The sequence below is a fragment of the Cucumis melo genome, chromosome 7, assembly GCF_025177605.1.
Source record: "Cucumis melo cultivar AY chromosome 7, USDA_Cmelo_AY_1.0, whole genome shotgun sequence".
Classification (NCBI taxonomy): domain Eukaryota; kingdom Viridiplantae; phylum Streptophyta; class Magnoliopsida; order Cucurbitales; family Cucurbitaceae; genus Cucumis; species Cucumis melo.
The window spans coordinates 17,408,178-17,423,659 of NC_066863.1; the positions used below are offsets into that span (position 1 = coordinate 17,408,178).

The 15,482-nt window shown below is 35.9% G+C and overlaps 1 protein-coding gene across 5 annotated transcripts; it reads left to right on the top strand.

The window, feature by feature from the left end:
* The first annotated feature begins 8,186 nt into the window (after window positions 1-8,186).
* On the top strand, window positions 8,187-14,952 carry LOC103501186 (uncharacterized). Of its 5 annotated transcripts, XM_017047463.2 has the most exons (9): window positions 8,194-8,303; window positions 8,948-9,127; window positions 9,675-9,799; window positions 10,266-10,346; window positions 11,549-11,597; window positions 11,754-11,847; window positions 13,446-13,498; window positions 13,806-13,868; window positions 14,360-14,952. In XM_017047463.2, the coding sequence occupies exons 3-9, from the start codon at window positions 9,696-9,698 to the stop codon at window positions 14,636-14,638; spliced, it is 723 nt and encodes a 240-aa protein (XP_016902952.1). In that variant the 5' UTR covers window positions 8,194-8,303; window positions 8,948-9,127; window positions 9,675-9,695; the 3' UTR covers window positions 14,639-14,952. The 5 variants fall into 5 exon arrangements, with proteins under 5 accessions (XP_016902953.1, XP_008462921.1, XP_008462922.1 ...); XM_017047464.2 differs by lacking the exon at window positions 8,948-9,127 and having other exon boundaries at window positions 8,187-8,303; window positions 14,317-14,952; XM_008464699.3 differs by lacking the exon at window positions 8,948-9,127 and having other exon boundaries at window positions 8,187-8,303.
* Window positions 14,953-15,482: the final 530 nt, after the last annotated feature.

The window sequence follows — 15,482 nt, forward strand, 5'->3', positions numbered from 1 at the left end:
ACATATCATCATCATAACATATCATATCATAACATGTCATACTACAACAAATCATGCCATAACATATCATATCATGTCATCCTCAACAACAAAACTATGTCATTAGAACGTAGGCAATAGCATCGACATACTATCAGCGCTAACCATAAAGTCAACCAGCAGACACAATTACAATATCGGCCTCTTACATGCGGTCTCTTTAATGTAACTCAAAGGTCTAGTAGTAGAATCTCTTACCTGGAGATTAGCTTAGTCGAAATCTACAACAAAATATCACGTTTCCCAAGCAACAAGATCCTAACAAACAGGAAGCACCAAATTTAAATAACTTAACCATCTAAACAACCAAGGGCTCAAGAATTCAGTCGAACTAACTTACCCAAGGTCGAGGTTGCAATAAGTTAGCCCTTAACTAGAGAAATCCCACACTCCAACTTCAACTGGTCCAAATGGTCTTTTAAGAGAAATAATTTAATTTACTCAAAATTAAATTATTTAAGATCCAAAAATTTTAATCTTAGTTGGGTATTCCAAAACCCAATAAAAACTTACCAAAACAAGTAAAAAAGGACCCAAAACAGGCTTGTGGCTCGGCTGGGAGGGAGATGGCTCGAACGACTGAGGCAGACGGCTCCAAGCGCGTGCAGGGCGGCTTGGCTAGAGTGCGGATGGATTGAAAATGTGACTGACACGGCTTGGCTCAGCGGGCGTGCACAGCTTGGAGGAAACCCAACTCGGCTTCACGTGGCGGCTGGCACAGCTCGAGTTTACGGCCTTCTCCAACGCGACTGGGCGAAGCCCCAACGACGGACAGAGACGAACTCGACGACGGTGGAACTACTCACGGTCGGTTACCGTCGACGACGAAGGCGGCTCGAATAGCGTCGCTTCGGCTCAGATGCTGCGAACGACGGACGGTGACAGAAGAAGCGACTATCGAACAACAGACGAACCGATTGGTACGACGCAACGAAAGACGGTGCACGGATCGACTCGACGGCTGCTCACACTATGGCGTTCATTAGCACAGCAAGTGACAGAGATGTTGGCAGAGATGTAGTGGCGGCGGCGGGGTGGATTAAGGTTAGGGTTTTTTTAAAAAAAAAAGGGTTTCCTTTTCTTTTTCTCAATGAAGAAGATGAATAGTTGTTCACACATCCTACGGCCTATTTAATAAAAATAATTTCTTTTATTTTTATGTTTCTCTTTTTCTCTTTCCCCAAAATCTTCACACTTTCTCTCTTCATTTAAAACCCACCAAATTTACCTTTTTATCTTCTTTTTATCTTTTTCCAAATAAAATCACATACTCTCTCTCCTCAACCAAACCAATCATCTTTATCTTATCAAACTATCTTTTCATAATAACTATATTATTTCATAATACAATTATTAATTCCTTAAGCCAAATAATACCTAAACATAAATAACCAAAACAAACATAAATTCCAACTTAACAACATTTTGATATCTTTCAAATAACCAATAGAATCAAATCTTCATAAAGTAAAATACCTTAACATTTAAATAACACTCAAAATCTCAAAATTACACTTAAGATAATAAAATTAAATTCCTCAAATTTTGGGGCGTTACAGTCTTCCCTCCTTTGAAAAACTTTCGTCCTCGAAAGTTCTAATCCTCGAACAACTCAGGGTATTGGGCTCTCATGTCCTCCTCCCTCTCCCATGTGGCCTCTTCAACTCCGTGGTTTCACCAAAGAACTTTGACTAGTGCAATTCCTCGATTACGAAGCATATTGACCTCTCTTGCCAAAATCTCCACAGGTTGCTCCTTGTAGCTCAAGTTCTCATTAATGTGCAACGGTTGAAAGTGAACTACATGCGTCGGATCTGCTACATACTTCCCAGCATAGAGACATGGAACACATCATAAACTGCAGAGAACGATGGGGGCAGAGCCAAACGGTAAGCTATTGGGCCAAGCCGCTCAAGTATCTCAAATGGCCCTACAAAACGTGGACTTAGATTTCCTTTCTTCTCGAACCTCAAAACACCCTTCATAGGTGCTACCTTTAGAAAAACTATGTCTCCCACGTCAAACTCAAGATCCTTACGTTGTTCATCGACATAACTCTTATGTCTGCTCTGTGTTGTCAACATACGAGCTCTAATCTTCTGTATGGCTACGTTGGTAGTCTGCACCAACTCAGGGCCTAACATTGTCTGCTCACCAACCTCACCCCAACAAAGAGGAGATCTACAACACTTACCATACAGAGCCTCAAATGGTGTCATGCCAATGGTAGCCTGATAGCTGTTATTGTAGGCAAATTCCATCAAGTGCAAATGAGAGTCCCAACTCCCTAAAAATTCCAGAACATAAGCTCGCAGCATATCTTCCAAAATCTGGTTCAACCTCTCTGTTTAACCATCAGTCTGATGGTGGAAGGTTGTGCTGAAGTCTAACCTCATGCCCAATGCAAGCCGAAGTCATTTCCAGAACTTCGATGTGAAACGAGCATCTCTATCAGAAACGATGGATACAGACACTCCATGCAGTCTCACTATCTCGACCATATATAACTGTCCTCACTTACTGACAATGTAAGTGAACTTCCCTAGAATGAAATGGGCTGACTTTGTGAGTCTGTCGACAACAATCCAGATCACTGTATAGCCCTTTAGAGTCCTGGGTAGTCCCGTAATGAAGCCCATCGACACGCTCTCCCATTTCCATCTTGGCACGCTCAAGGGTGCAACAACCCTGCTGGCTTCTGTCTAGGTGTCTTCACCTATTGGCACACCAGACATCTACTGGCGAAGTCTCTACTTCTCTCTTCATGTTTCTTCACCAATAGACACGCCTCAAGTCATAGTACATCTTCGTACTTCTAGGGTGCATAATAAATGGAGAACTGTGAGCCACAGTTAAAAGCTCTGTCTTGACTGCATTGTTTTCTGGCACGCACAAACGCCTATCAAACGTAAGTCCATCATCAGAGGATATGGAGAAATCCTCACCTTGCCCTGCCTCTACCAAACAACTCTTCTCGACCAGATAGGGATCATTTAGCTGAGCAACAATAATCCTCTGCCTCAAGGTCGGTTGCATTGTCAACTGAGACAACTGTGAGGTAACTTCCCCTACTGAGACGATAATCTCAGCTCTTTCAAAATTTCTGAGCAAAAGAGCTTGCTTGATGATAAGCACTGCTGAATGAGCAACCTTCCTACTCTGTAGGGGTGAGCATGGTAGGCCGAAAAACCAAAACGAACCACCAAAACCGAACGAACCGATGTTGGTCGGGCGGAAAAGCAATGCAGGTTGGTCGAGTTCGATTTATTAAAATTAGTGAACCTTTTTTTCGACCGATTTAAAGCTTAGGGTCGGTCGGTTTACCAAACCGACCGAACCGACCCCTTTTTTAAAAAAATTATATATATATTATTTTATAAAATTAGGTTATTTTTTCTCTCCCTCGCCAGTCGTCGCCTCCCTCCCTCACGCTCGCCAAATCGCCATCGCCATCTCCCTCACGCTTTCGCCGCCGGCAAGTTCGTCATCTCCCTCACAGTATCCCACCGTTTGTCATTCCGATGTCGGTCGTTCCAAGTTACAGTTACCGTTCGTCATTCCGTCGTCGGTCGTCCCTCACAATCATCCTGCCGTTCGTCATCTCCCTCGCAGTCATCTCCAATCATAAGTTGTCATCGATCGTTCATCATCTGTCGTCGGACGTTCATCATCTCCAATCGCAAGTTGCCCTCTTCGTCGCCGTTGGTAATGTGTGAATATTTTTAAAATTGTGCAAAATTTTGCTGCAAAATATGTGTGAATGGTGCTGCAAAATATTTTTAAAATATTGCAAAATTTTGCTGCAAAATTATATAACTTTACTGCAAATTCTGTAAACATTATCAACTTTATAGAACTTGACTGCAAAATTCGTGTGAATATTTTTGGAACATATAAGAGAAGATTGTGCTGCAAAATACGTGTTCCTTATGTCTGTATGAACCTTCAAAATATGTGTTCCATATGTCTGTATGATTCTTCTAGCATCTCAGGTCTAAAATTAGGCATAACAATAAAATATGAACTTATGAACTGATAAACACCTTCAAAAGTGTGCATAACAATTAGGCATAACAAACACCTTCATTCTCTTTTTATATTCTCAAATAATTGTTATGTAGATGGTTGTAACTTTAGAAATAACGTAGTTAATAACATTTATCATATTTTAAAACAAAAACATTATGAAATGGATTTGATATCATGCTATCTGTTTTCTTTTTCTTTTTTAAATTTAAAGTTTTCATTATTTTTTCTCTCATTATAGTTAAATCAAACGAATTCAACGGATTTGGAGTTAGAGTGTGATGGGAGCTGTGAAACTTCAAAAATCATAAGGGACGAAGATACGGATGCAAGCGTAAAACCATTGATGTTGATTCATATGGGAGAGAAGATGTTCCAAATCCCTCGAAAATAAGGAAGAATGTCAAACAATCAATGGTTTGGGACCACTTTGAGAGACTTAAAGGTGATCCTAATGACCCTCGTGCTAAATGTAAATATTGTGGAGTTGTTTATGCATGTCATTCTAAACGTAATGGTACTGGAACTATGAAGCATCATTTAGAAAATTGTAAAAAGTACCATTACCAAAAAAAAGAGAGACCAAACCCAAATGACATTAGCTTATAAACCTAAAGATAAAGTTAGGGATAATTCTTCACAACTTGTATGAGAGTCATTTAGTTTAGAGGGTTGTCGAGAAGCTTTGGTTGAGATGATAATAGTTGATGAATTGCCCTTTAAGTTTGTGGACAGTAAGAAGTTTAAGAAGTTTGTGGATAAATTAACATGTGGAAATCATACTAGATTTGTTGTTCCATCTTGATTCACTGTGGCTAAAGATGTGCTTAAGTTGTATGTTAATGAGAAGAATCGTTTGAGAGACATGTCTGTAAAAAATAAGTATAGAGTTTCTCTCACCACTGATTGTTGGACATCGGAACAAAATATTAATTACATGGTCCTAACTGCCCATTTCATTGATTCTGATTGGAAATTACATAAAAGAATACTTAGTTTTTGTCCAATTGAGAATCATAAAGGTGATACTATCGGTAAAACCAATGAAAAGAATTTGAAGGATTGGGGCATTAAGAGGATAATGACTTTGACGGTTGATGATGCAAGTTCGAATGACACTACTGTTGCTTATCTTTTAAAGAGATTCGGAAAAGGATTATTGTTTGGTGGGGAATTTCTACATGTTCGTTGTTGTGCCCATATATTGAATCTTATAGTAACTGATGCTTTTAAGGAACATAATGATTGTATTAATAGGATTCGATATGTCGTGTGATTTATAAGGTCTTCTCCTACTCGTTTTTTAAAATTTAAAAAGTGCATTGAACTTGAAAAAATAGTTTGTAAGAGTTATGTGTGTCTTGATGTTCTCACAAGATGGAACTCCACATATATGATGATTGAAGGTGTCGTTAAGTTTGAAAAAGCTTTTGATAGATTAGAAGATGAAGATGCCCCTTATAGACATGATATGTCACCGAATAAGGAAGATTGGACAAATACTAGGATGATAATACGATTTTTAAAAGTATTTTATGATGTGACATTGAAGATTTCAAGCTCTTTATATACTACTTCGAACTTGGTTTTCCATCAGATTACAGTGGTTCTGAATTGTATACGTTTGAATGCGGGTAGTTCAAATGCATTGTTTGTTGGAATAGCTAATAACATGAAGGCAAAATTTGAGAAATATTGGGGAACAATGAAAAGAATAATTTGTTGTTGTATGTTGCTATTGTATTGGATCCTTGAAAAAAATTAAGATTTGTATCTTTTTGTTTGAAAAAATTTTTTGGTGCCAAGGTTGCTGAATCCATGGGAAATGTAGTCGAACAATGTTGTAGACGTCTCTTTCATGAGTATAGTATTACTCGAAGTGGGAGTAAACAAGGATGTAGTACTAGTACAACTAGTACACAAACTGTTTCAAGCTTGGATGCGAATATTGATTTTAATTCAAATGAAAATGTGGGTAAAGATTTTGTCTACGACACGATTGTTGAGGAATAAAACCCTTGTCTAGCAACTCCTGCAATTGCACCTTTAGTTATTTCAGCTCAACTGGGGCCATTCTATAAGGAGCTCTAGATATAGAAGCAGTGCCTGACTCTAGCTCAATGGCAAAATCAATCTCCCTTGGAGGTGAGAGTCCTGGAAGCTCATCAGAGAAAACGTCGGAGTACTCTCTCACCACCAGTTCAGATGACAAGGAAACTTCTAACTCTCTGGTGTCTACTACGCTCGCCAAGATACCCCAAGTACCCTGATTAACCGAGCCACCTAAGCCTTCCTTTCTCTACTTTGGGTCATGGTGAGTCTTCGGTAAGGATTATTTTGGCGAATTTCCTAATGTTGCTATAACCGATTCGAGTTTAGATTTTTGGAGTAAGACATAGTCCTACCTTTCGTTCCTTGAAGGTATTAGGGAGTTGACGCTCAAGTTCTCGGGTTCCGCGGCAAGCTTAATTGGAGATAGCTCTCCTTTACTCGGGTAAGTCAACGGATGTTGCTTACGACCATTTAAAAATGATTTTTACTAGGGTCATCGTTTAAATCCTTGTGATTTCGTTTAGGTGGATTTCGTTGAGTGTGGACTCGATCAAGGGGCATAACCAAGTTTCAAGTAAGGGATTTCTTACTACTGGACCTCGGATCAAGGCTGGAAACGTAGTAATCCACAGGGGATTTTACGTTGATAACTGTACTGAATGAATTGGCGCATGTTTGACTAATATATATCGCTTATATGCTCTTGTCTGATTAAAGGTAGCGTGACTGCTAGTTGTAGCTTGTGTGCCATCGGGTGTAATGAGTTGTTTACGAAGAGACACCGATGCCCGGATGTTCTGTGTATTGTAGTTATGTTAATGGGCTACGTTGTGAACTGGAATTGTATGTCGATGAACTTTAAAGTCTTAAAGTTAGGTATGTGGTAGTCTATTGTCTGGATATTGGATATGGAGTTATGCCGTGGAAGGAATATGAGTCCGATTCTGATTTGACTAGTTGACTAGATCTAAAAAATATCACAATGATGTGTGAATTGGATACGCATATAGCAACTGAGGGTATAGTTGTTTAAACCTATACTATCTGACTGGCGAAGCCTATGAACGTTGTCGGAGTGTGACTGTTGTAGACGATTTAGTATGGACTGAGAGGTAACGGTTAGCTTCATCTATGGTGTAGTGTACCTTACTGATATGTGTATCCTTCGGGATCACTAGACCGATATGTGCATCATTCGGGATCACTAGACTGATATGTGCATCCTTCGGGATCACTAGACTGATATGTGCATCCTTCGGGATCACTAGACTCACAAAGATAAGGTATTCAACCTTATCCATCTACTAGAGATCATTTAGGTTATCACTTAAACATGATCTACTTGTATGTCTCTACATACATGTTTAGGTTACAGAAAATAACCTTGAATGTTAGTTTATTGGTTTTATGGGACGTTAATGCAACTAAACATCAAATAAAATAAAACACTTTATTTTATTAAATAAATAAAATGTTTGTATAATATATACAATTACAAACTACAAGACTACGAGATTTAGAGCATCAACCCCAACATCTTCTTCATCGTGTATATTTTCACACATAATATTTTCGTGTAAAAATCATGAAGATTTCAGAATGAGGAACAGAAATTTTGCTCGAAATTTGAAAATACCAAAAATGTTCCCATGACGTTGTCTTCTTTTGCTTAATGGTCCACCTTCTTTATTTATTTTTTTTTAATATGTTATTAATAATAAAGATGAGCAGTTTGGTCAATTGGGCTATTTACGTAAAATACAAGCCTATTAGATTTCTGGAAAATTTGTTTAGTTTTAGTCCAAGATAATCGTGCCTTAGCAATTAAAACAAAAAAAATAATTTTAATGGATAGTAATTTTTAGAATAATTATTAAGTATGTAGTAATATTTTAAAAAAATTACAAATAAAACAAAATCTATCGGTGATAGAATTCTATCATTGATACACTCTTATATTTTGACAAATTTTACTATATTTATAAATTTTTTAAAATGTTCTATATAATTAATCATTATTTTGAATATAATTACTCCATTTCCAACCGTAAAGAAAAAAAAAACAATGTTATTGGGCCTGGGCCTTAAATCGCATAATCAGAGATTTGCTTTCATCTTCTTCCCAAGTCGGTCCGATACTCTCGGCTGTAGCTCGCTTCATTTGAGATCATCTTCAAGCTCACTAGGTAAGCTTCATCGCTTGCTCGATTCTCTTTTGGTCGCCATGTAAAGGAACTAGAAGAAGTAAAGGAAATGGCTGCTTTCACGAATTTTTTTCTTGTTTTCTTCTGAATCGTCGTCTCTTTAGTTTTCATTAAATAGCAGCTTCTGAATAAGAAGTTGGATACTTAGCTGTATACCCTACGATGTTTGCGATGTTATAAATCGGTAAAACCAAGTAATCGCTCTGATAAATGGTCTCGTAAAATTTTTAAAGTCAAGTAGCTTTTGTAAAAAAAGCATACGAACGCATATCCATCGTGTTGGATGGTACAGTTGGAGTCTGAACAGTATTTGTTGTGGGCTTGTTTTGTTAGTCAACTGATATGTAGGTTCTCAAGTAGCTGTTGTCTATTTAATTTCGATTTTTTGTTTGTATATTTGTACTTGGATCTAGTCACTTATATTATGTATTGAAGTGATGATATTATGGACCAAGTTAACATGTAGAGATCTGATGTCTTATTTTTTCTATAATCTAATTTTTGAGGTCTGAATTGTAAACCAGTCTGCCATCCATTTCATTTTTTTCGTAGATAAGATTAATATTTGTTTTTTTTTTTTTTTGTTTATTCAGTGCAATCATTGTTCTTCTTACTTTTAACAATAGGTTGATACTTGTGTTTGAGGCAAGAAACTGATTTCCACGGATTATCACTGTTATGAAAATGGGGAGTCCATGAGATATGCACACACTGAACAAGAGAGCTCACAAAAGGAGCTCCACTTGGCATTTGTAAATAATTACAAAGACCTCTTAAATGGTGGTGGTCGTCTAGTGAATTGAAAGGTTGTGGCTATTTCTTGGTTATAGGGTTGGTATTTGACTATTTGGCAAACTGGAAGTGAGATGTGCTATCAAAATTTATTCTAAGCTTCCCAAATCTTTTTGTGTTTCTTTGCTTTCATATACAGTTCTTTATACTTGAAGTAGATAATTGGTCTCCTCAGACCTCGGAATTAGTTGTTATTGTGCTTTTTTGGTTTGGTGGCGGCTTTCTCATTTAACTTTTTTCAGTTCCGTTTGGTGTCCTCCCTAGCAGTGTTATTTATTTTCTCTAATGGAAGTACTGTTACTGAAATGTGGCTTTCTTTTTAAGGTTAAAGTACCATTTTGGTCTCTTTAGTGTATGTACTTTCAATAAATAATAAATTTAGTCTCCACTGCTAGTTTATTATTGATTTTATAAAATAACTTTCTGTTATTTATTAGCATTTTTACTATAAATTTTGAAAATACAATCACATATTGTATTTCCTTACATGAAAATTATTGTTATTATTTCACTGTGTCGATGGAACTACAATATCTTTATCATCGTTTACATCATAAGTAGGTAGAAAGTAGAGATCTCTAGATGGAGGTGCCACCAATTGAAGATTCTGAGCTCCCAGCTTCTGCCGATACTGTTCATCAAGAACAGGATGATGTGCTACCTGTCCCTGATACCATAAATGATGGGTATATAGCCACACAATTTATTTCAGTAATATTTATTTTTTGGTCATGATGTTGGGTTTTGATCTTGTTTTCTTATAATTAGGTTGTAGCTTCTCGTCTCCCACACTCTGTAGAATACTAGAATACTTGTTACCCTGTTAGTGAATTTACAACTTATATGAGGTTTCATATTTCATGCTTTTGTGTGGCTTATGTTCGTATTTGCCTGTAATGGGAGCAAGTATGGGTTACATTCAAATGGCTTTAATTCCATTTTCATTTTCTGAGGACACGTTTAGCAACTTGTAAAAAGTGACCACTTTCTGCCTTTTGAGTTTTTGTTGGAATTACCTTTTTCTAGAGAGGTTGGTTTCAGGAGGACCATAGCTTTGTTGAGCATTTCATGTCCAGCTGTTCTGATTTGTTTCTCTAGTAGGTTTTATTTCTCTTTTGGTAAGACTGAGAGTATTGAACTTGCAATTTCCAGAGTCATGGAGCAGAAGCAAGAAATCACTGAGGAAGAAGTAAGAAGTACACTGGAAGCGATTGCATCCACGGGAAAATTCTGGTATCCTTCTTCTCCACTTAATTTCTATTGAATTAGTATGAATATGAAGATGCTACACCAAACGTTTGATCATAGCTCAGACATTGGAACTGCAAGAATTTATACTTGAGAATCTAAAGCGCTTCGATATGTTGAATGCTTACCGCTTCATGTTGTAATTTAAATAGGGTGGCCCAGGGGTTCTTTGGTTAAATTCTGCTAGACAAGTTTATGAAAGGTTTTGCTTAAAAGAAATAGGAAATTGTATATTCTTGAAAAAGCTTACAAATTGGGAGAATAATTCTATTGTTACTTGTGTCCCATTTCAAAGAACAGTGTAATTTCTCTTCTTGTGGTTATTTTCATTGAAGTTTCTTTTTTGGTACACTCTTTGGGATGTAGGTCTACCCATGGAAATTTCATTAGTCAAGGAACTTGCGTTTTTTAAAATTTTCCTTTTTTGATATATTATCTATGGGCCATGTCTTTATGGAATTCTGTATCCATCGCCTATGTGCATGATTTAGACCTTATTTTGCAGTTGCATTTTATTTTATTGCAAGTGCTCGTTCTTTTCTTCTATCCAGAAGAAGATAAATAAATAAATGAAGATTGAGCGAAGCTTGCTTTGCTTAGAGGTGGTTGCTTCAAATCCCCCGACCTCAATTGTTGTACTAAAAAAATAAAATAAAAATAAAGGTGGAAATTTGGGTTTGTACCAGCCTGCTGTTTTTTGTGCCAATGGCTCAGTGTCAAATGTGTTGAGTTAATAATAATTTTATCATGCAAAAAGAATCAGACCAACCACATATTTTCATTGTTTTAGACTAGAAACCAAAACTTTTCTTCTATAAAATTAAAAGCTTATTGAAGGATCTTAAAAGGAAGCCACCGAATAATGCCAAATGGGGTACAATACATAAATAGTTAGATCGACCATACCCTGAGAAAGCTGTGAGTGTGACATTAGAGATGTCTGAAAATTCTTAATAAACGCTTTTCCTTTATAATTAATTGGTTCTCTGCCGTCTTAATCTTTGGCCACACTGCTTTATTTGTATGTCTCCACGAAGGCTTATTCTTTGTCTTGGAAGTTATGCATATGCGCATGATATTTGTACTGAGCACACAATCAGCTACATTCAATATGAACTTTGTGGATCAGTTTAATGTTTTCTTATTAACTTACAATATACGTATGTATACGTATTTTATGTTCTCAGGCATGATTGGGAGAAATTGAAGAGTATGCTATCCTTTCAACTGAAGCAGGTATGGGGAGGTACGAATGAATACATTTCCTTTGTTTCCTAGCAGCGGATGTTTTCAGGTTCTTGCATGGCGGGCATGCATATCATATTTGTTGTATTCAGTTTTAAATGAAAAATTTATCACTTTCTTATTTTCTTTTTGTTCCCATCTTTGAAGGTGCTGTCAGAGTATCCTGAAGCAAAAGCATCCAATGAACTACAAAGTACTTTAGGAGAAACCTTCTCAGAGCTGGTAAAGCGGTTGGATGAAGGTTTGTGAGCTTTTCCTATTGTGTTCACTGTAAATTTATGTGAAAAACCAAGTTTGGGCAGTAAATTGCACTTTGAATCATTCAAGTGGTCATGCATTTTTGGAGTCACCTATCTGTGTATAAAATATACTCATTGGTCCCTTTACTACGAAATCCAGTCGAACGGCTCTCCTAGTAAAATTATTCAATGAACTTAGTGAGATTATGGAATTTTAGGTTGTAAAGAAATATTTATTTTTGAAAAGGAGACAAGCCTCTTTATTAATAATAATAATAAGAGAGACTAACACTAAAGTTTAATAGAATTATATAGAGAGCAAAAGGGCTAAAACAGATTCAAACAAAACTAAATCAAACTCAACAATAACAATGAGCTAATCAAAATCCTCTAAACTGGAACCACAAATGAAATCGAATCCTCTAAAGAATCTAATTTTGAAAAGTTTTTATTTGTTTTATATCAATTTATTGAAAACCATTCTTATGTGAAAACAAAGATTTAGAAAAAATCTAGAGTAGTAACTACTGGAAGTTATAAGGAGTTCCCAACCTTCAACCTGTAGATTACTAAGTGGCACCCTGGCTGGTAATAGATAGAGATTATTGAAATTGCACAAACAACCCTTCACTATGGAGTTTGTTACAATTACATCTATAAACTTTTAATTTGATCTATCACCCTTGAACTTTGTGGTTTGTTACAATTACAACCCTGAACTGTTAATTTGATTATCTTCCTAACGGTTTGTTATTTGTTCCGTTCCCTTTGTTTTGTTAATTTTTATTTTTATTTACCCTTGTTGGTGAGCTATATACATATCATTTAACTAGGTTTTTTTCCTTTTTGTTTTTTTATTGAAGCATCTGATGAAATGTAATTTTACAACTATATTGATACCAATACATCGGGTTTGATTGCTACTATTGACAAAATATAGAGGCTAATTGATTGAATCCAAAGTCTAAGGGTGTAATTTTAATAGATCACATTCTTGATGGATTGATCAAATTAAAAGTTTAGGGGTGTAATTGTAACAACCTCCATAGTTCAAGGGTGGTTTGTTCAATTTTACCTTATTTTTATATAAACGGTGGAAACGGACAATACCAAAAGACATGAAAGCAACTGATGTGTTAGAAAAATCTTCTGTAAGATATTCCTTCCTAGTATTGATATTGATAACAAAAGTGAAGTGCCCTAAGGCTTACAGTACACTAGCCGATCACAGAGAGCTGGTTCTCTCCCTCCTCTTGACTATTTACTATTACTGAAAAAGCATACCCTAACTACTGACATTCATTTGTTATGTATACGTGACCACAGTCACTCCCATAACCATTTGGTGGTCCCCCCTTTCTTAACTAACTTCCCCCCGACTTCCCTTTTTGCCCCTTCTCGCATATTTCAGTAGAATCAGTGGCCTAACATCTTCATCCTTGGGCACAAATAAAAGTTGTACTCATAAGGATTTTTTACAAGGCCAAAGCCCACAGAGATTACAGAAAGCTCTTGATCTGATCTCAATAAAAGAGCCTTTAACTTCCATTGCGAACAAGACTTATTTTATTTATTATTTATTTATTGTTTTACTTTGCAGCACTTCATAGCTTCGTTGAAGGTCCTCCATTTACCCTTCAAAGGATTTGTGAGGTGATTATCCATATCCACTAAAATGCAATTTTTTATTTAAATTTTCGTTTTAATTTTTTAGTTAGCTCATGTTATCCAGCAAATAGAAATTTTTTTTTTGGCACAATATCAAAATTTTGAAGCAACCATATCTTGATTTCTCTCTCTTGCCTTTTCTTTTCTGTTATAATACTTTCAAAGATGGAAAGTTACAGTAAGAGTTTTCTTTTTTTCGTACCTTCTTTTTTTGATGGTCATAAATTGATGTTGCTAGTTATGATTATTATCATTGTTTAAATATTTTCTCCAAAATTGGATGTTCAAACAGATCCTATTGGATGCATGTAGCATATATCCCAATCTCTCAAAGCTTGCGCTTGCTCTCGAAAAGGTAATGGATTTTTCTGGTATTGATCTTTTGTGTTTTTCTTTTCTTTTCTATTTGGGACTTATTCTTTATTTTATTTCGTATATCTGAATGCGGTGGTTTTTCTTCCCCTTTTTTCATTGTTCATTTAAAAAAGTTTATTTGTGGCCCTTTATTGAACTGTCTATGTGTGGTTCTTTATCTTCAAATATGATACTCATGTGTTCAAATTAATGTAAACTAAATTACCGTTTTTATGAAAGCTGAAATATTATGGAAAGCCTTTTCTGGGAGCTTTGTTTGGGTTGGTTGTCTTTTAAGTTTAGGAATTTTTCTTCCTCGTGTATCTACTTTGTTATTTCTTCATTTCATCGGGTTTTCTTTCTATGTAAAAGTTGTCTAGAAAGAAGTATTATGGTTTTTTAATTTTTATTTAAATGTTGGTTGCCTTAATATTGAATCGTGACTGTAGATCTCTTGATGGGTAATGCTCAATGTCATGTCTACATTTATAGAATCTTCTGGTGACATCCACACTTGCCATCAGTTCTGACCCGCATGTACAGTCCTCCGACAAAAAGCCAAACGAGTCAGAGGGACTGGAGAAAGCTGAAGAACAAAAGCTATCCAATGCAGTAGAAAATGGAATTGAACCTATAGCTGGAGACAGGGATGAAGTAATGGTGGAGGTTGAAGAGGCCGATATGAATGATGATATGACGATGGACATGGAAACTTTTGAAGAAATAGTTGGATCATCTGAGACAAATAATGCTCCAAACAGTAATTCTTAGCTTTCTCTGGTCACCTTAAAGCTAGCTGCTGTAGTTCGGCTGATCTTTTCATAGTGAGGGAGACATGACTGGTAATCCATAGTTTTTCGATATATCAATTTGTTTGAATCCAATATAATTCGGTTCAGATGTGTTATCTTGCATTTGGGAGAGGAACGGGTTACTTGGAATTAGCCTACAATATGAGCCTTACTATTTTGGCTGGTATGTTTTCTTGATTGATCAAATATTTGAGTGAACTGATGTTTTTAGTTTTTGAACTTTTGATATGACACTTCTCATTTAGCTAATGAAAATGATTTGGCGCTTTGCAACTGTCGACTCCTAGTTTATTGACAGGCCGATACTATGAGTTTTTCTCATATGGTCTTAAGCCCAACTGCTCTATTTATGTAGGTTCGGTGAAAATTTTGATGATTTGTTGGGGGCTTTTACAAACCCTAGCTTTGAAAAACTTAGAATAATAATGGTTACAAATTTTACAGCTAAATAATAATATATGCACCTAACTTTATAGTTTAGGTAAAAAATGCTCTTAATCTTTAAAATGGTTCAAAAATATCTTTACTGTTAGTTGGGATGAAAATCGTTAAAGTTTTATTTAAAATCTCTTTTAAACTATCGAAAAGTTTTACAGACATTCTTGAACTTATTTTTGCTAGATTATGTGTATTTGGTTGTAAAATTTGGAGTTCTATTGATTTATTTATTTGTATTGAAGAAAAAGCAATTTTTTAGTTATATAACAGGAAGAACATCCTTTTTATTTATTTATTTATTTTGGTTTAAAAGTACTTTTTAAACCTTAAAAGTATTTTCAAAAGTTTAGTATGTGTTAATTGTA

What these genes read in the sequence shown, in the direction of transcription:
- LOC103501186 (XM_008464699.3), top strand. Translation starts at nt 9,696, where the DNA reads ATGGAGGTGCCACCAATTGAAGATTCTGAGCTCCCAGCTTCTGCCGAT. An exon ending in CCTGATACCATAAATGATGG is followed by an intron (nt 9,800 to 10,265) that starts GTATATAGCCAC and finishes TGCAATTTCCAG; the next exon opens with AGTCATGGAGCAGAAGCAAG. An exon ending in GGTAAAGCGGTTGGATGAAG is followed by an intron (nt 11,848 to 13,445) that starts GTTTGTGAGCTT and finishes TTTACTTTGCAG; the next exon opens with CACTTCATAGCTTCGTTGAA.